General features: G+C 29.7%; 1 protein-coding gene across 2 annotated transcripts; it reads right to left on the bottom strand.

The window, feature by feature from the left end:
- Nucleotides 1-756: 756 nt before the first annotated feature.
- LOC149889827 (activator of 90 kDa heat shock protein ATPase homolog 1-like) lies at nucleotides 757-9729 on the bottom strand. 2 transcript variants are annotated; one of them, XM_090085439.1, is made up of 12 exons: nucleotides 9511-9729; nucleotides 9103-9182; nucleotides 8973-9024; nucleotides 7191-7249; nucleotides 5704-5789; nucleotides 5412-5532; nucleotides 3647-3723; nucleotides 1798-1834; nucleotides 1526-1623; nucleotides 1314-1415; nucleotides 1162-1213; nucleotides 757-1081 (listed from the first exon to the last, which is right to left on the bottom strand). In XM_090085439.1, the coding sequence occupies exons 1-12, from the start codon at nucleotides 9588-9590 to the stop codon at nucleotides 909-911; spliced, it is 1017 nt and encodes a 338-aa protein (XP_089941565.1). In that variant the 5' UTR covers nucleotides 9591-9729; the 3' UTR covers nucleotides 757-908. The 2 variants fall into 2 exon arrangements, with proteins under 2 accessions (XP_089941565.1, XP_089941566.1); XM_090085440.1 differs by having other exon boundaries at nucleotides 5656-5789; nucleotides 9511-9674.
- Between the last annotated feature and the right edge of the window lie 10769 nt (nucleotides 9730-20498).

Below are 20498 nucleotides of genomic sequence, written 5' to 3'. Positions count from 1 at the left end.
ACATGAAAGTACTCTCCTGAACAATTTTATGTTTAACTGTTTTGCATTAAGGGGGTCGATATGTAAAGCCGATAGACATTTTGTAACTGTTCGACCATCACGGTCGATCATGACATTTTTGTGCAGTAGTTGCATTTTTTTATAACTAACAATTGAAAACTCATATGAGATTTTGGGGGAATTCCTGACCAGACTCATTGTTGTAGATTAAGAGTTTCAATCTTTTAAACAATTTTAGAGTTTTGAACCGTTTTAGAGTTTTAAAGCCGCATGTGCCTAACTTTAAACGATTCGCACTTCGGCCATCCATGGGCTTTTCCACTATTTTACAATTTTATAAAATGTGTACAATAGCTGTAAGCTATTTTACACTTTTACATACTTTAAATATATGTATATAGAGAAAATGTGGTCATACTTATCATACGAGATTTATTATCTTAGAAAATACACAAGAGTATGACATTATACATAAAAAAAAAAAAAACTCAGAAAATTTTTATAAACGGTTTAGAGGTGGGTTCCCAAAATATTCAAGTTACAGTAGGGTCAGTGTTTCTTAACGTTATTCCACGCCTCATGTAAGGCAAAAGCTTTAGCTAAACGTATGTTGACTGTCTATTCAGCGAATAATTCAGTTTTTGATTTGTTTCATATAGGGATAAGAGTTTTAGAAAGGTTTAAGTGGGGTATAACACAAAAGTTTGGAGAACACTGCAGCAGGGGATTACAGTAATTTATATATTGCTGAGTAAATTTTGGGTTTGACAGTATAATATTACGAAACAATTTACAATGCACAAAATTTGATAATACATGGAAATCACGAAATAACCACTACTTCAGTCGAATAATCTCTAAGAGAGATTAGAAGACTTTTTGATATGTTATTTTTTAAGTTCAAACATTTAAAACAGCTGGGCTCCAAATCCAAAAACTTGCTTTATAGGTCCCCAAAAATGCCTTTTCCAACCCTCCTCAGTTCGCACTATATCATAGTCTGGAACCCCTGTTTGAGTAAGTTTAAGTAAGGTAAAGTCAGATTTCTGTTCAAGTTCCATAACAACATTTGAGTTTAGACCTAAAAACAAACGCCAGAATTATAATCAAATTTTCTTAACTTTTTATTACTTTAATTTACCAAATAAAAACAAATATTACCTTGGGGCCATTCCTTAAACCGCCATTTCTGAACTATTTTTGTATATGGAACCTTAAAAAAATTAAAAAAATATTAGATGTTAGTTTTAGGTGATTAGAAAAATATTTAAAAAATCAAGATATCAGAGTGCTGATAAATTTTATTAAGTTACCAGTGTCTCGTAAGTTCCAGTTATGTTTCCACCCATAATTGAGAATTCACCTCCATTTATTGAATTGGAAACACAAGGAGATCTCGTAAAAGCAGATATGCGCTATATGACAATACGTAAATATAAAGCCATAAAAATGAGAAATTAAGGTGTTAGAGCGAGTAGATTTTCATTTTACCAATAATGGTAATGGAAAATTTTAAACACGCTACCTGAGAATCCGTCAATGTTATGTAAAGTTCTTCAGCTGTTGTCTGAAACTGTTCTTGTAAACTTAGAGCAACATGTTGTGAAACGTTTTTTGGTAAAGCTTAACAAAAAATATAGTAAAGTAGTGCTTATAGAAATAGTAACAATAAAGAAGTTTTCTTCAGATAATAACAAGAACGAAGTTATTTTATACAGAGATAAAAAAAAAAAATCAACAGAGATAAAAAAAAAAAATCAACAGAGATAATAACAATAAGAAACTTTTGTTACTTACATTCTTTTACATTTAATTCTTTCATACATTCATTAACCTAGAAAAAATTGCATTCATTTTCTATATTATCATTATCATTAATACATTATCCACAACTTTCGGAGGTAAAAAATGCACAGGGAAAAACATGCACATATGTATTTCATTTTCTGTTAGAGTCCGTAATTTTGAAATATTTTTTCAAATACTTTTTGAATTATCTTTAGCAATGGAAAATGATGGATACTGCAGGACTCTATATTTCATAGAACTCCAGGAAATGCTTAAATTAAATAATTAAAATAAATGGTTAAGTCATATAGTTCAGTCATAACTTAGGTAATTAGTTATGTAACATATGTTATGGTGTTATAGCAATATAATACCTAACAGTAAAGTTTTCATTAATGACTATTTGCATTACTATTTTCATGAGATGAATTTTAAAAAAAGAATAATACAATTTGTTTAATCCTACAGTGTCAATAATTGTTTTTACATTAAAATAATACATCCTTAACCAATACAATAATAAACCTATTTAAAGATTTTCTTTAACTTACAAACGCCGCACACAATTAAAAGCTACTTTCTACTAATGTATTTAATTTTACATTTAATTAGTAATAGAGCCTAATAGATACATAGTAATAGATACATAGTAAAAGATACTTAATGTAACAAACATATTGCTTTAAGAAAACATTCATCAGTAAGGTCTAACCTTCAATGAAGTACTGTTTGAGCTTTTTCAAGATCATCATTTGAATTAATTTCAATTTCTTTTTTTAACAATTTAGAAGATTAAATAAAACTCATTTTCAAAGAGGGGAATTTCAGAAAGAATACATTTATACAGTGCTGGCCAAAAGATGTTGACATTTAAAAAAGTTATTATCTTAAAAAATACACAAAAGTATGACACTAAGAATTTAAACCAGTTCAAGAACTTTTGGTTGAATTGGAATATAACATAACCTCCATGGGTGTTCATGACAGCTTCACATTGTATACTGCCTCATAAGTTCATCACAGCCAGTCTAGATTAAGTTCTGACCTATCTTCACCAATTAAGACTTCAAGATTCCCACATTTGGATAGGTCTTAGTTAACTCCAGACTCTGTAACAGACCAAACACAGGGGTCTAAAGAATTTATGTCTAAAAATGATGGGGGCTACATCTAAGGGGTCTAAACATGTGGAATTTTACTTTTTAATATATTGATGTTTGTGAGCTCTTTGTGCTGGTGTTGAAACTTGTTGTAAAAGTAGGGACTGCCTTGAAACTTTTCTTTGGCCTAAATCTTCATGAGTCAGTTGTTGGATTGTCTCCCTGGATACTTAAGCATTTCTGGTAAGTTCTGAAATAGTTGCTAGGATTTGATTGCAGCTTACAGCCAATAGGGTTGGTAATTTCTTGGTTCTGACTAATCTCTTTTTCCACAAAACAGATTCAACTACTTTTTAAGTATTTAAAAGTCTTGTAAACTTTTGTATGGTACAATTCATCACTTGCAAGAAAATCTTGTGTTTTTTTCATCAGCTTTTTTTTTTCTCTCTTGCTGTCTCTTACTTAGCATTTCTATCTTTCATTTTTAACTAGTTTATAACTGAGAATATTTTTAGGGCAGCTTATGAAGATCATATTTTACATAATTTTGTATTTAAAAATGAAGGCTAATTAAATTTTTTAACAACAATTTGAAATACTTATAGAAACCCTTGTGTTATTCAAACTGTATTTAATGGATGTAGTATTAATTTTCTAGTTTGAATATTCTAAGGATAAAATGTTGATTTTCATATTATAAATATTAAAGTGTGGAATAAAAATATTTACACAAACTATTTGTACTAAAATATTACCACCTTATAGGCTGGTTTTTCAAAAGGAATATTGGATGAGACACCATCTTTAGTTGGTAGTACCATACCTGTAGAATATTCTAAAAGCAAAAACAAACATATTGCTAAATTATGTTTTAATTACAAATTTCATAATGCTTTGAAAAAAAACTGCAAAAAAAATCTGATAAAAACTTTCATTATAATTTTATAGATGTAATAAATACTTTGCATATGTTCAATATAAATGCGTAATATAAATGAATGAGTTAGGCCCCATATTCTAAAACTCAAACTGTTGAATAAGTTCCCTTTCTGATCAAGCTCTCAGGATGTTTATTCAAATTGAAACATGCCAAACTAGTAAAGCAATGCTGAAGATAAAGAAATATAACTTTATAGCTTATATTAACAAAATATACTTCTTAAACTATCTGTAGAATTAACCACCACCACCACCACCACCACCACCACCACCACCACCACCACCACCACCACCACCACCACCACCACCACCACCACCACCACCACCACAGCTTGTAATGTACTGTTGCATAAGAGAAATGTACATTTATAAACTTGATCATATTGATTGTGTTAAAGAACACCTTGATCAATTGGCTATGCCTTTGATAGGGAGTTGGGTGTAAGAAAAACAAGTTTTATCTTTTGAGCACATGAACCTTAACTATTTGATGCTTAATTGTTTTGGAACTTTTCTGAGGCTTTACTGAAACAAAGTCTAAGGACACATCTAACCCAGCAGCAATGGGTGTGAGAACATTTATTTGTTCTTGAAGAGAGGATAAATATATTTATAAACTACGTATACTAACATATTAACAGTTGAAATATTAAATAATAAAACTTACTAGTTCTTAAAATATTTATTTTTAAATTTTGTCTGAAAATTTACTTATGAGGTGTTAGCTTCTAAAGATTATCTTGAAAGAAATACTCTACTAGATTTATTATCATGTGTACCAAAAACAACAAGAATTAAATTCTCATGAATGATGAACAAGCAGTAAAAACTAAGAGAATGAAAATGAAAAAGAGCAATATAAACCCAGCTAACGTTCCAGAAGCAAGACCAATTGAAAACTTTTGGGGTTATTTAAAACGACTTGTGTACAAGAATAATTGCTATAATATTGTTAAATATGGTATTTGAAATAATTATTTTAATAAATATATTAAAATAATTATTTCAAATACCATATTTAACAATATTATAAAGTTTTTTTGAAAGATGTTTTATTTGAGTAAGGAAAATTTCTTTATTCATCTTTGAATAACAATATCTAGTTCTTGCTTCAAGCTCTTCCAAATTCTCAGCTCTCCAATTATTCTTTGGGTACAAACAATATTTTTAACTTAATTAAATTAAATTTAAATAGATTATAAAATCCTCTTTCAAATAAGTATAAAGGTTTTTTGCGTGCATGAAATAAATTACATAATAAATGCAGTTAAAATATGTCCGAAATTTTATTTATAAAGTGTTATAATGGAAATTTAAAAAAGGCAAAGCTACTTTGTAACAAAACTTAGGGAAGAAAGTGTTAGAACCTAATATATCAAACTAGATTGAAGAGCTACATTGTTAATTGTCAGATTTTTTTTTATATCAGAACTTGTTCATTTTAGAGGATGATGTGATATATTGCAGTTTAGTATTTGTAAAAGATATTTAGATTTAATTTTTGAAAGAGGGTTTTATCTTATAACACTGTTGCTAGGATTTCAGTAGATTAAAAATTATTAGAATAGTAGTTAATAGAAATACCTGTTTTCATATCTGTCACATATTGAGCACACAGTTTTCTCACTAAATCAACTCCAGTAGTCCGAACAATTTGTTTTAATTTCTCGCTATTTTTTGAGTCACCATTAGCATTTACAGTTACCTTAATGTTACAATAAGAACTTTCTTTTAATCATCAAATTTTTTAATATAAAAATGGTTTAGGAAATGTATCAAAATGCTCAATATAACCTTTGGATACAAAATTTAATTTAATAATGCAAACCTCAGCAATAAAACTTTCCAAATATCATACAATACATATCAAACATACATCAACATCACTTGACTCATTTTCATCACTTAAATTTGGAATTTCAATTGTACCAGTGTGATTGGTGTCACTTCCAGAGACTTTACCTGGCAAAATTACAGACATCATACATACATACATACATACATACATACATACATACATACATACATACATACATACATACATACATAAAAATCTGTAAATACATACACATAAATACATAGTCACATACATACATGCAATTTCATAAAAATACATCTATGTACAAGTTCATAACCACACACATAAATAATTGTTTTTAATTATATGATTATATATCTGTGGTTATAATGTATCACATATATTATAACCACATACATATAATTACATATAATCACATATACTATTATTATATAATTGACCACACATAGATAAAAACTAAAGAAAAAGAAAAAAAGATACATATTAGGGTGCAAGTAATCACTCTACATCTTTTAATTTTTTTGTAGATAGGTGAAATTGTCACACAGGAACAAAGCAACTGCCAGGTTTACATTTCAACCTTTTTTATGTGCAAGTATTATCTACTTAGTTATATAAGTCTTTCTGAAACAGAGTTGAGGTATTATTATGAAGCTTATTTAAAGTACCATAAAATTAGAGAAGATATTGACCAAATCTTTTATGCTTTCAAGAAAAATTCTTCTTAAATGAATCTTGCAACAGGGTGTCATACTTAAGCAATTAAAATTTAAAATTTTGAACAAAATAGTAAAATAAATTTAAAAAACTGTGATAAATTAATATTGGTATCACAACAGTAAACATAGTACTTAAAATATCAACAACATGCTTTTTTGAAAGTGATGCATCTCCTTTGAATAGAGTTTACAAGATTGTTGCAAAATTGGATTGAAACTCTTCTGGCTACTTATGGAACTTATCCAGACCTTCCATTTTCTTTTACCAAGGTACAATTATTATTTCCATTTTTTTCTACCTAAGCATAATGATCCAGAGACACCTTCTTTGTATCAAAATTCATTACATTTTAGTTAATCATCCTAATGCAACCTAATTGGGTATAATTACTAATATATCAAGTGCTTTATATGATTTTGTTTTTTTTTATTTGGTTGTTATGGGTACCTAACTTCAATTCCAACAAGAAAATTTGGTGAGTATTTCCCAATTTAGCATAATAAAAGTATTTCCCAATTTTCCAGCTTTAAGTGGACCCAAATTTATATGATAAAGTTATTAGAAATATAAATTACAATGTTATAAATTTAAAGAGAAAACATAACTAAGAAAACTCAAGTACTTAAGTAGAATTGGAGCTCCTCAAGTTTACCATTTTGCACACTTTATTTTGAGTGCAGAAATCCTCTTTTCTGTAATTACAGTACAACCAGTCTTACATTGAAAAGACTTCATTCAGGTAGCTGGCAGTTACTTTAATGCAGTGTTTTTAATAAGAGATTTATAATTGCTATTGAAAACTCAAAATACTTAATTACTCTTACCTTTATACTCAAGTTTAATGAGCCATTCATAAAAATAGATCAACTTTCCTTTTCTATTACTATAAAATAAAAATTGTTTAAGTGAAAAAAAAAATTTAAATCAGCTTCTGATTAAAAGTTCAAGATACTATAAACCGTTTATAAACTCTTAAACCTTTGTGATTAACTCTGGCAAATAAACTATAAAGTACAAAAAGTATTAGTAAAAATTTCAGATTTTGATTTTTAACACAGATTTAGTCACTTTATTTCAAAACTGAGTTAAGTTAAGGGTATTGCCAACTGACAGTGACTGAAAATTAAGGAATTTTTTATTGCTATGGTCTTTAATATAATATCTTAAGCTTTTTTGAATCAGATTACAGTAATGCTAGTAGCAACACTAAAATACATTAAAAACACTAGCACTATCTATAATTTAAAACACTGTTTATGTGTCAGTTGTTTAAAAAGCATTTCAAAGCAATATCATAATTGCTTTAACAGTGTAGCATTCAGCTGAACTTTGCACTGGTAAAAACAATTATAATATTGAAATTTCCATTGTTAAAACTTAGTATTCTAAAATAAATTTCTATTATCGTATTACAAGTAAAGCAATATTTGAGATATAACTAATTTCCTAGTCAGCTTAACAGCATCTTTAAAGTTTTTTTGTTTATCTTTCTTATTTGTCTCATTCCTTTCCTGACAATCTAGTCTTTTGAGGCGCTAATCAACTTTCTTTCCAACTCCCCCCCCCCCCACTTTTATTAATGATTCTGATACAGGATTTTATGCTGATTAAGAATCATACAAAAACATAGGTCTTAAAATCAATAAAAAGTACTCTAATCTGAAGTTGAAAGTATAAAAATATACAACAAATCGCTAATATTGGCCATTTTGAGTTAACTAAGTTTATGATGGATTTTGTTTTCAACCGTAAACATTGACAGCCTGGTATTGACCATAAACAAAATGTTTTTTGGTTTGTCATAGACCAGAAAGTTCTTTTGAGGGTAACAGACACACAAAAGAGCTACAAAACATGTTATTCTTGTTAAACATGTGATTCTTTCTTATGAATTTTAATTTATAACAGGATTTCTGAAAATATTTTTATTAAAAATCTTTATTATTGTTTAAGAAAAAAAGTATTTGAAAAGATGAACTTTCATCAAATAGTGAATATGGAATTTCTTAAAATTCTTTGCAAAATGTTCTTTTTTGAAACATTCCTTTTTATATGACAGATGAAAAAAAAATCACAGGGGGTTAACTTGAAGTGTTAAAACAAAGTCAATAATTTAAAATGTATGCATTTTTGATATAAACAGTTTTAGTTGTTTTAAAGTTGATAGCAGTCTATAATTAATAAAAGAACTTTTCAACATATTCCATAAAAATTTAAAAGATACTTTAGACAACTAAAGAATAATCCAGCTAAGACAAACTGTTATGATAATAATTAAACGATATGAATTCCCATAACAATCTATTATTTGAATTCTTCAATATAAAAATAAAAACCAGGTTGTTAGTACTTTAAAAAGATTAGTGCTAAAAAAAAAAAAAATTCAAGATGGCAAGTATTAGCAAATTGTTGTTTATCTTTGTACTGTCAACTTCAGATTAGAGTATTTTTCATTGATTTTGAGACCTATCTTTTTATACAATTCTATATCAGCATAAAATTCTCTATCAGAATCTAGCTTAGTTAGCTGCAGAAGTAGTAACGTAAGATTTATAAAGTATTTATAAAGAAATTAATGTATTAGCACATTTAATGAAAAATCTTACTTTATAGTTGCTTCCCCTTCTATTGTCTTAACGTTATCAATATTCCAACTTCCTATTAAAACAAAGAGTTAACAGTATTGATCACTTTTAAAGCATTTTAAAAGGTTTCATTTGTATCAAGTTTAAATACCTTCATCAGTTTCTTTAGATAAACTAGAGAATAAACTTTTAAGTTTTGATTTAGACCAGCTTGTTGCATCTCTTTCAGTCCTAAAGATTAAATGTTCATTAAACTTCTTATTAAAAAAAAATAGCAAAAAGAAAAGCACTAACAAAATTGTATGTATGTATGTATGTATGTATGTATGCATGCATGCATGCATGCATGCATGCATGCATGCATGTATGTATGTATGTATGTATGTATGTATGTATGTATGTATGTATGTATGTATGTATGTATGTATGTATGTATGTATGTATGTATGTATGTATGTATGTATGTATGTATCAACTTAGATTAACTAAATTTCTACTCGAAAATTGTTTTTAACTTGTTAAGCAAAAGATTTCAAATCTTTAAAAACACATGATTTACCAGTGCCAGTTATTCACATTTTTCGAATCGGGTCTTTCTTCAACAATCCATCGTGGATCCCCTTGTCCCCAGAGAGCCATATTTTAAATAGGTTTAGTAGGTCCAATCGGTATAAGTAAACTTCAGTGTGTCTCGAAAGTTCACTCGATAGTAATTTTCAACACAAAACTTATCGAGAAATTTCTTAATGCATAATACCATTATTCAAAACAACTTAACTTGACAACCCATCTTCTTTAAAAAAAAAAAAAAAAAAAAAAAAAGCAATATAACCGGTACACAATGAATAAGGCAATTCCACGGAGAAAATTGGTGTGGGTGTGGAAAATGTTATGGGCAAAACCAATCACAATTTCAAAAAAATTTATTTATAAAAACTTAAAGCTGATTTGGGCTTCAAATATTAAAGGCCAAATTTTAGCCCCAGTTTTAAGTTTTTATAAATTAATTTTTTAATTTGCTGTCACCTGTCACCCTTTAAACATTAGGGATGGGGTACTGAACATGGCACCTCTCAGATCAACACCTGGTTAGTTTGTTTAAAGTATCAATATAAAGTACCAATAATAATGATCTACTAAAATCAAAACATCAGTTTTACAAAATTGATAATTATCAATATACAAAGCTTGTTAAAATTGATAATCATCAATATGTAAAGCACTTGTGGCACCCATTCAGAAATAATTTAAAGCGATTCAAACCAAACAAAGATGACACCCTAAAAAAGTTTAACTCTTTTTTTAGAAAATCAAGAAATAAAAAATTCTCCCCAAGAAATCAACACTAAAAAAATCAGCACCTCCCTCAATATCTTCTCGATATAGGTCCCGGCAAACCAAAAATAATAGATCAACTTAAATAAATATTACTACTAGCGTAACTATACTTATTATTTATAATTTTTTTGGAATAAAATCATCAGTTTTGTTAACATTTTTGTAATTTTCATTTGTACTCTGATCTTTAGATTAAAGTTGTGTCTTTTTTTGAGACTATGAAATAATTTTGATACTTCGGTAACTTTAAACCACGTTCAGCTGGTTGTAAGTTATTAGGAAAATATGCAAGCTGCAGAGCCTCTCCAGATTATTTGCCTTCTTCAGGCAAACAGATGAAAAATAAATCGTAGGAGGTTCCACCTTAAATTAAGATATTTGTAGTAGATTACTCCAACTTTTATAACCAAAATCAATCTTCATAATTGTTTTGAGTTTAATTTTTTGTTTTCCTCATTTAGCTTCCTATTTTTATAGCTTGGTCTAGGTTTTCCTTTCTCATCATCGAAAATCATGCAATAGAGGTTTTCTTGTAAACAGCAAGACTAATTACTTGCCAAGTTTCTAAAGATAACATCTTGTATTTCATCTAGTAGTTTAGTCAGCTCAATAACTTTGAGAAAAAATTTTTGCTGAATCTTTTTATGACCTGACCTTATTAAAGTGAGCCACATTGGAGAATATACTTAAACTATATACTAAGTTATTATAATCAACTCTGAAGACAGATTTTCCTTTCTCGTATATTTTTACATAATATGCAATGCAAGCGCCAACCATTTTGCATGGTTCACAGGTCTCGGTTTTGTAATTGCATATTCTAAGGAGAATTGACCTTTACTTACACCAACAATATAGTCATATAGTTTTGATTATTACTTAAATTAGAAATAATAGCTTCATCTACAAAGGATTGAGTTTCTGAATTTTTGTAGAAAAACTTATTGTAAGGAGTTTATGTATGGAATCTTTTGAAATAGATTAACAAATTACACCTTTATATTTTATTGGATCATTTGTTTTCCATCAATTAAAATAACTACTTGTCTAAACGGTAATTCATTATAGTGGAGTTGACATCCTACTAAATATAACTTTTTATTGTTTTTTTCTAGCTTAACAATTAGACAATTGTCTGTACAAATTCTTTTCATAACAATTTTATGTGTCAAATAACTTCTTGACTTCATTCTACTTTTTGAAATAAATCTAAGATGTTCTTCTTTTTTAATTCCTGGTATCATTATTGATTTGCCTTCTAAATTGTAACCAATTTTGTGAACAAGCATTTCTTTATCTTTTTTATCATCAACTCTAATAACTTCTATCTCTTTCTCATGTTTGATGCCAAGGGTTTGTAAATGTATGATATAGGCATTTCTTCATAAAACTCAGGACCATGGCTGTTTTCAACATTTTCACCATCAGCATCACAAGCATTGTCATCAAAAAAATGATCACACAAAAAAAATGAAATAGATTTAAGAATAGCTAAATCTAAAAAATTACTTACATCATTAATTCTGTTCACCTAATATGACTGGTAAAGCTAAATTTTTTTAAAAAAAATCATGTTTTTTTTATGATTAACCAAATTTTAATATATTCCAAATAATATATTGTTGATAAAAAAAATATTTATATTGGTAATGGAAAAAAAATACCTTTTTTTTCTTCATCACAAACGTATAAAATGTTTTTTTTTTCTGTAGATGCAAAATGACATCTAACCAGTTTGAAGAAGTGTTAAATTTAAATTGTTAAATATTATATACATACAGTGGCGTATCTAGGGTAGGGCAGGCAGGGCACGTGCCATGGGTGCCAACCTAAAAGGGGCGCAAAAGAGGCTAAGCATAGAGCGAGAAATTACCGAAGAAATTGATTTTGACAGTGTTATTAAGAAATTTGCAGCAATTAAAGCTAGAAAAAAAATTTTTTAATATATGTCACATAAACAAATTGTTTATTTATAATGAATAATGAAGTTTTATTAAAAGTTTGTGTCATCATCTATTAAAAAGTTGTAGTTAAGCACTTTATGTGGGGGGAGGAGGGGCGCGAGATCGGTGTTTGCCCAGGGCGCTATTTACCCTAGGTACGCCACTGTATACATATAAGAATAAACTATGCAGAAAATCTCAAATAAAGTTTAGATGACCAACAAATAAAGTTAAGATGACTCAACAAGTTTGATGCTTATTTGTGAAATGATTTGTTTATAAGTTGTTTATTGAGCTTGTAGTTGAACTATACAATTTTCTTAAATGTGGGAAGGTTATTAACAGGAAGATCATCTGGTAGTCTTGTAAACCAAAAAACTTGTGTGAAAAGTTTTACTTTTAAATAACTTTTCAACTTTTCCCATTTTAAATATTATCTATTTGAAAAATATATTTAGTTGCATAGTAAAAAATATCAACAGATAATGAATATATTTTTATTTCTTATTTAGTCACATTTAGATTTACAGATTATATGCAATTAAAAATAATTTTATGTACTTAAAAATAATTATGCACTAAAAATAATTACCAAACTTAACAAGTTACTCAATATAAAAATACTTACTAAATATGAAATTAAATTGTTAACCTGTTGAATCTATTGCAAGTTGTTTATTACAACTATTTTGTGTTTCTTTTGTCGGTAATATGTTAATGAATTGAACTTTTATACAAAAAGTTACTACTATTATGCTGGTTTGTTTACTTTATAGAATTTAACACTGATTTCAAAATATAACTGGATGGGCGCATTGGATTGTTTTTTTTTAAAAAAGTTGAAGCCAAGATTGGTCTCTCAAGATTATGGCGATCAGAGCTCTTAGTGGTGACAGGTGTGCATTTATAAGGTTTTACAAGAAATATGAAAGAAAATAATTAAAAAGAGGCGCTACTGCTGTTTCTCCTCCCCCCCCCCCCCCTTTTTTTTTTTTTTTGTTGTTGTTATTGATTGTGATAGAGAACTTTATGCTGATTCAGAAAAATGTAAAAACATAGACCTGAAAATCACCGGAAAGTGTTCTAATTCAAAATCAAAGTTTTAAAAATCCCACTAAAAACCCTAATATTCGTCATTTTTTAAAAAACTTTTTCAAAAAAATCTTTTTCTTTTTTAATGAAATTAATTACCGTTACATTGCGCAATTAACAGAGCTGGTTTCCATCATCATCATTATTTTAAAGTGTTATAACGAAAGTGTGTTATAACGAAATGAAACTAATTTAAGATTTCAAATAAAGGTTAAATGTAGAATGTGAGAATATAGACAATCCATTAATAACTATTATCGCATTGTACGCTGTTTTTTTTATTATTAAGAAAACAGTTTTAGGGTTATATTTTATAAATTTTAAATGTGATAAAACGATTATGAATTTCAGAAATTCTTCTTATAGGAAACAAAACTGTTGAATTCTTTTTTAAAATTTATTACAAAAGTACATTACTTAAATTACAATTTATTCTCTAATAAACCAAAAAAACGGCTATTTTCATAGCCATAAAAAATTGCGCATGATAAACATACTTTAACGACTTTTTTTAAGGTAAAAACCATATTATTAATCGTTGCTTTTTGTAAGCTACCCAGTAGGCATGCTGGTCCGCACGACGCACAGTGAAGCGAAATGGTCAAAAAGTGGCCAAAACTCAAAATTTTGTAAAGTAATAAACGCTTTTATTAAATTATTGTTCCAACTCTCTGACTAGGATAGTAGACATGAGAGAACCAAAATATATATTTTTCTTATCATTTGATATTTTTTCTAATAAGTTGTAAAAAAAAAAATAATGAAAATGGTGTATTAAAAAAATTCCACTTATGGCCACTTTTTGAACTTTTCGCTTCATAGTGCGACGTCCGTAAGAAGTCCGTAAAAATGTGTTGCGGATGATGCATGCCCACTGGGTAAAAGACCATTAACTTGTTCTCAAAATGGCGAATATTAGGGTTTTTAGTGGGATTTTTTAAAACTTTGACTTCGGTTTTTTGATAACATACATTATTTATGTTATCAAAAAATGTATGATTCATATAAAGTTATATATATATATTTTAATAATTATTCTTGCTTTTAATTATCTTTTATACAAGTAAAGTGCCCTTAAAAAGATAACAAATTTAAATTTGCTTTTAAAAGTTTGGTAGCAGTATTTTTTTCGAAATTTTTATATTTTTATTTTGTCTAGAGTCATACAATTTCTTCCTGGGGGTTAAAAACATTATTCAATTTTATTTTTACTATTTTATTTGTACTTAAAAATTGTCTATTTTTGGCTGGGTGCCCTTAAAAAGACAATCTTTTTTTTTTTTATATCTCCTTAACGATTATCTCTATCGTGGAGATATTTTGTATAGTATTATCTGCTAGATATATGTATCTTATAAATATATGTATGCACTTTTACATTACAGTACTTGTAGAGTAATTGTTTTAATAGTTTAAAATGTTTTTTATCATACATAAAAATAAAAATGAAACCAAAATTCAGCCTAAGAGTAATAGCAAATGCAAGTTCTATAACAAAAAAGTCAAGCAATAAATCTAAAGCAGCTGTAAAGCAGTTTAACTGAGATGAAAGATACAAACTAATAAACCAAGCTGTAGAGTGGTGCAAAACTAATGAATTATTCCTAACTTTTGACAACAGAGAATGGATTACAAGATCACAAATCCTTACTTGCATTTTTTAAATTATTCGATAGACACTTGATTGCAAAAAAATACTTCGCCCTGTTGTTGTACTGAGTGATGGTCACAGTTCTCGCTTCAATTGTACTTTACTTCGATTTCTTAGAGAAAAAGAAATATATTTATATATATATTATCTCCAGACACTACTGGGGGTAACACAACAACTTGATCAAATTAACAAGGCACTTGATGAACACTATGCTAATGCAAAAGAAAATCTGTTCAATCAACATCAAACAATTAATAGAGAAGCCTTTAAGTTGTCTCTTGCAAGTATGTGGGAAAAGTGAGCTACGCCAGAATTGATACAAAAAGCTGGAAAGAAGGTTGGTATTACTAATGAAAGTTTAAATGCTGCTTTTATGCAAAGCAATAAATTCCACCAAGCTTCTATGTTAGCTGAGGAAACTGCTTTGCCTAACATTACTGATATTTCAACAATTCCTAGTAGCAAAATAAGTTCTCTTATGTCTATGAAATGAAAAGATAGCCAAATGTATTGGAAAGAGAAAGCTTCAAACTGGAAAGAAAAATGTTTGTCATTGCAGACCATGATTACAGACTTACTCTTTGGTGTCTAATAGAAGGGGGGGTTGGGGTTGGAATAAGCGGGGGGGGGGGGTTGGAAATACCACTAAAACTGAATAAGCAGGGGGGTTGTAAAATTTCGAGTTTTTTTAAATACTTAAAGCAATAACTAAGTAATGTTTTTGTTAATTATTAACATATATATTAGTGTCTGAAAACAAGTAAATATATAATAAAGAAGTACTAAAGTCCAAAGAAGAAATATCAACAGAAGTCCAGTTCAAATAAGTTTTTCTCTTTACATATTTTGTAAAATATCAAATATGTTACCCTCGTCCTCTTGCTCAACATCGGTATTATCATGAGCCTCTTTTATTCGTTTCTTGATGCTTTTTCGAGCCTCGTAAAAAGCTGATTTCATTTTTTTTTAGATGTGGCTTGAAAAAAATACTAGTTTCATTTTCCTCAAACACCTTCTGCAGTGCATCTAAAAACGTTGCGTCCTTATTAATCAATGGATCATCTGAAACATTTGTCAGTGATGGAATGCTATTGGAAGGATTGGCTGTAGCTTCAACCGCCACAGTTGGTGTTAAATCAGGCTGTGTTTCAGCATTCTTCTGTTCGCTATCACTTCCACTTTCGTTACTTGTGCCATCAGTTTCATTTCCATTTTCGTCTTCTAATAAGTAACGATCGTCTTTGATATAATCCAACAATTCCAAACCCTCGTGGTTTCTCCGAATACCTTTCGGTGGAATCAGGTTCTTAATAACCGACTACAGGTTTATGGACACAGGTGATTCTGTTAGCTTCTTTCGAAATGTCTGCATGTCACTGCCGATCAGCGCAAACAGTTTGTCTGAGACCAGGTGATCTTCCGATCCATCCAATGAACTGGTAACGAACAGTTTTTTTGAATACCTCAGCAAAGTCATCTGGAACGTCTCTCCGAGCAGACAAAAGCATTTTGACCATATCTTCGCGTTTCGGTGAAGGGACTTTGTTTTTATCCACTTCCAGCATTTTCAACATCGAATCCATTTCTTCGTGTCTGTATAATGCCTTAAGACGGCGATGTAGATCGGTATCATTTGCTTGAATGAAACCAGTGATACCTCCGCCCATCACAATTAGAATGTAGCCGCGTTGATAAAGAGCTTTTCTAACTTCTGGCATTAGGTGGACAGCGTAATCATCCAGGACGTAAATTGCAAAATTCTTTTGTGTGAAGGGATTGAAACGATTCGGGAGATTATTTATCGTTTTGATCATGTGCTCTAATCAATAAGATCCACTCGGAGACCACTGGTAATTGACATTATTGATTTCTACCTTTGCTATAACCTTTGAAGACGAATTCAGGGTGCAATTTAATGTTTGAAACTCTTGAAACCTGTGTGAATACAGTAACGCGCTCCCTGGAAAGATTATGATTTTCCTTAACAAATATCTCTTCACCTCTAAACGACATTGTCTTCTCCTGTGAACTTTCATTTCTGTGAAGGGGCATTTGGTCCCCATTTACAATAGGAGGATCAACCCCATATTTCTCGATAAAGAACTTTCGAACTGCCCAGACATTTTGGAGATAATCACGAAGTCTTATCAGAAGATCTTCTTTCTTGATTGAATAGCGTTTGTTTGGCTTTCTTAAGCTAACTCCATTTTCATTTTCCCAGGATTTAATCCATTTATTACTAAATTTGAGTTTCTCTTGTTCAGGAACTGAGTTTTGAATGAGCCATTCGCCATAAAGTTGCTGTGCTTTCAGCTTGAACAAACGTCGCGGCAAACGTCCCTTCAACGATTCTCTCACGTCTACGAACCAGTGGAATAATGCTACTCTTACTTCTGGGGCCTTCACTTTACGACCAGCACCAGCTCCTCGCGATTTTTTCGGTGGACAAGAGGAAGGATCTTGCAAAAACTCTAGGTCGTTTTATGAACAGGATGCAAGTTTAACTGCTTTTACGAATTCAGGGTCGTCACCTTTTGCATCGACCAAATCAGTATAAAAGAATCGGACAGACTTTGCAACATATCCAGTTGTCGGTTTTATTGGCACGTGTCGTTTTCTTTTTGCATCGTATTTCGTCTTTCCTTTGTTTTTTATCACTTCGGCATCGTACTCTTCTTTGAACTTTTCCACAATTTTTCCAAGCTCCATTTTTTCTACGTTACTATATTGGCTTCTTTCTGTCCTTTTAAAAATTCTTTTCGTAGTCGCCATTTCGTTCTTACACTCTGATATTACAACGTATACAAGTAAATAAGTACTGTAAATGATATGACGTGACGATAGAAAGAAGAAAATTTTTTTTAAAATGAATAATGACGTAACGATAGAAAGAAGAAAATAGAACGTTCTTTTTTTAAAACAAAGTTTTTTGAATGAATGATATTACGTAACGTAAGTTGTGAAAAAGAAAATTTTTATAAAAAATTGTCGTCTTGGATGGAATTTTTTCTAAAATTTAATAGCTGGGGGGGGGGTTGAAATAAGAATGTCCAGGGTGGAAATTTTTTGAAAAATTAATTAGCGGGGTGGAGGATGGGGTGGGGGGGGAAGTCTATTAGGCACCAAAGAGTACATGAAAAAAGCATCAATCTTAATGAAATACCAGGTCTTTTGACAATCCAAAAAAAAAGTCAACTCAAAGTAATGGTATGCACAAAGCAACTACAAGGGTAACTCAAGTCTATGGCTTCATGGAAGGTCAAGATGTGCTAAAACTCGTAGAATCTATTAATAACTCAAAAGAAAAGAGAAAGAAGACAGAGAACAAAAAAAGAGTGAAGAAACTGAATTGTTCTATAGATGCAAGGAAAGATGCATTTCAGACAATCGCACTTGCAAGGCTGCAAAGCTAAAACAATGTCCCATGTGTCGAGTTGTTATGAAATCAGATGTATTGTAAATCAAAGTGTATTGTAGATGGTAAAAGACCAATTATGATATTACCTAAATGTTTATCAAAAAAAAGAACTGCTGCAAAGAAGTTATAAAGAAAGTCTAATGATAAAGAAGACAGTACTGAAGATTCCGAATCCAATAGATTTCATCATTAGGAATCGTTTTTATTATTCATTATAAAAATAAAATGTTTGTTTGTTGTTTTTGAGACCTTTCTCCTTCAGAATTATAAAAAATTGGAAAAAAAGTTTAAAATATATGGTGCCCTTAAAAAGACAAAAATATTGACATTTTAACAGTGCTTTTTAAGCAACCAAAACTATATGTTCCTATTAAACAAGTGAAAAACAACTATTATTTTTATAAGGGCCCTATTCATAGCCTTTTTTTAGACTCTTGTTTACGGACTTCAATTAAATATTTTTCGTTTTATGTTAAATATTAGTCATTTGATGTTCTCAAATTTTTTAAAAAACAATCTTCTGAAACAAAATTTAAAAAACTTTAAATTTCTGCACTATAACTTGACTTTTTTCTGAAAGTTATATGGTCTGTTTATATTTTTGAATTTCCCAACTTTTGCTTTTCAAGATAAGTTATAGGCAATTTAATTTTTTTTGTCTTTTTAAGGGCACAGTCTTTTTAAGGGCACTATACCTGTACAAGGTTTTTCTTTTCTTTACTTTTTTTTTTTATATATATATTTCGAGTTTTTGAGTTTTCTTTTACCTCACTTTCATATTAATTGTTTTCATTTTCACCACCGTAGAGTTTATTCAAGCGAAAATATAAACGATTTTACACCGCATATCTATGGATTGCAGACTTTAATGAGGGAGGACAAGATTCTTGGTAGCACAAGATTCTGTTGAAAATCAAACAGAGATCAAGAATATTATGAATTTAGTGCAATCATTCATCATATTTGCCCGTGGATCTTCAAAACGATTGGCATGTTTCAATAAATTTCGAAGGATTTTATTGAAACATGCCAATCCTAATCATAGGCGTAGAGTTTTAGTTCTCCCAGATGGGGCATAAACTATTTTGTAGGAGTTGAAAATCTATAATAAGAAATAAAAGTTTTTTCAATGGGCATAAAAATGTAATTTATTTTCTCAAGTAAAATGTGTTCATGCGTATGGAGGCACGCATTATAAACTCATCAATCAAATGATCAAGATCAAGAGTGTAGGCAATATTGCGATAGCAATTTAAAATAGCGAGATAATTCAATCGCTCCTGAGACATTGTAGAACGCAAATAAGTCTTTAGCCTACGAAGACAAGAAAAAGAGCGCTCAAACGTACATGAGGTGACGATATACATAGTAAAATTTTTACCAGCTTCACAAACTCGGGAATCAGCAGAATTAATTGAGGAAGGACACCATCATTGTCTATAAGCTCATTCAAAACTGATTCAAAATCAATTAGTTGAATATTCTTGAATTTTACATGATCCACAAATATGTCGCGATGAAGTTGAAGCTTTCTATAATCTTCAAAGTCATCTTTTTAAAAAGTATCATCGAATCCAACTTCCAAGCACTGACCAATGAGAAATTTTTCTACATTTTCTATATGCTCAGTGATCTCAGTCGGTTCGAAACGGGTTGCAAGTCCCGTTAAAACACAATCCAGAGATGCATAGAAAAGCTGGCGGTAGTGGTCCTCTGGAATCGTAGCAAAGTATGGAACTCCACTTCCATTAAATTTTGATGTAATTTTACGTTTCCGTGGCATCTCTGGTTTGTCAAGTAAACTACATTCTGCTGCTACAACGGCTGCATCCCATAATTCTTAAATGATTTTCAATAAACGTTTAACATTAAAATTTGCTTAAAATAATATGTTAAAAAAAAAACACTATGAAAGTCTTATCGTGAAGATCATGCGCAAAATTTCCAATTTGAAAAATGTGTCAAACTTACAAAAAGATTCCAGATAACCCGCTGCTTCTGACTTATTTTTGGCTGAATTATCAGAATGTTTTTCAAAATTAAACGAAATTGAGGAATTACCAAAAAAAGAAGTGTTGTAAATACTTTTGATAAAGCCGTAC

The sequence above is a fragment of the Hydra viridissima genome, unplaced genomic scaffold, assembly GCF_058129835.1.
Source record: "Hydra viridissima isolate aposymbiotic clone 2 unplaced genomic scaffold, HvirCarnegie_v1 scaffold_4, whole genome shotgun sequence".
NCBI classification, from domain to species: domain Eukaryota; kingdom Metazoa; phylum Cnidaria; class Hydrozoa; order Anthoathecata; family Hydridae; genus Hydra; species Hydra viridissima.
Note: the sequence above shows the minus strand (reverse complement) of the source record. Positions and strands in the feature narration are given on the sequence as shown.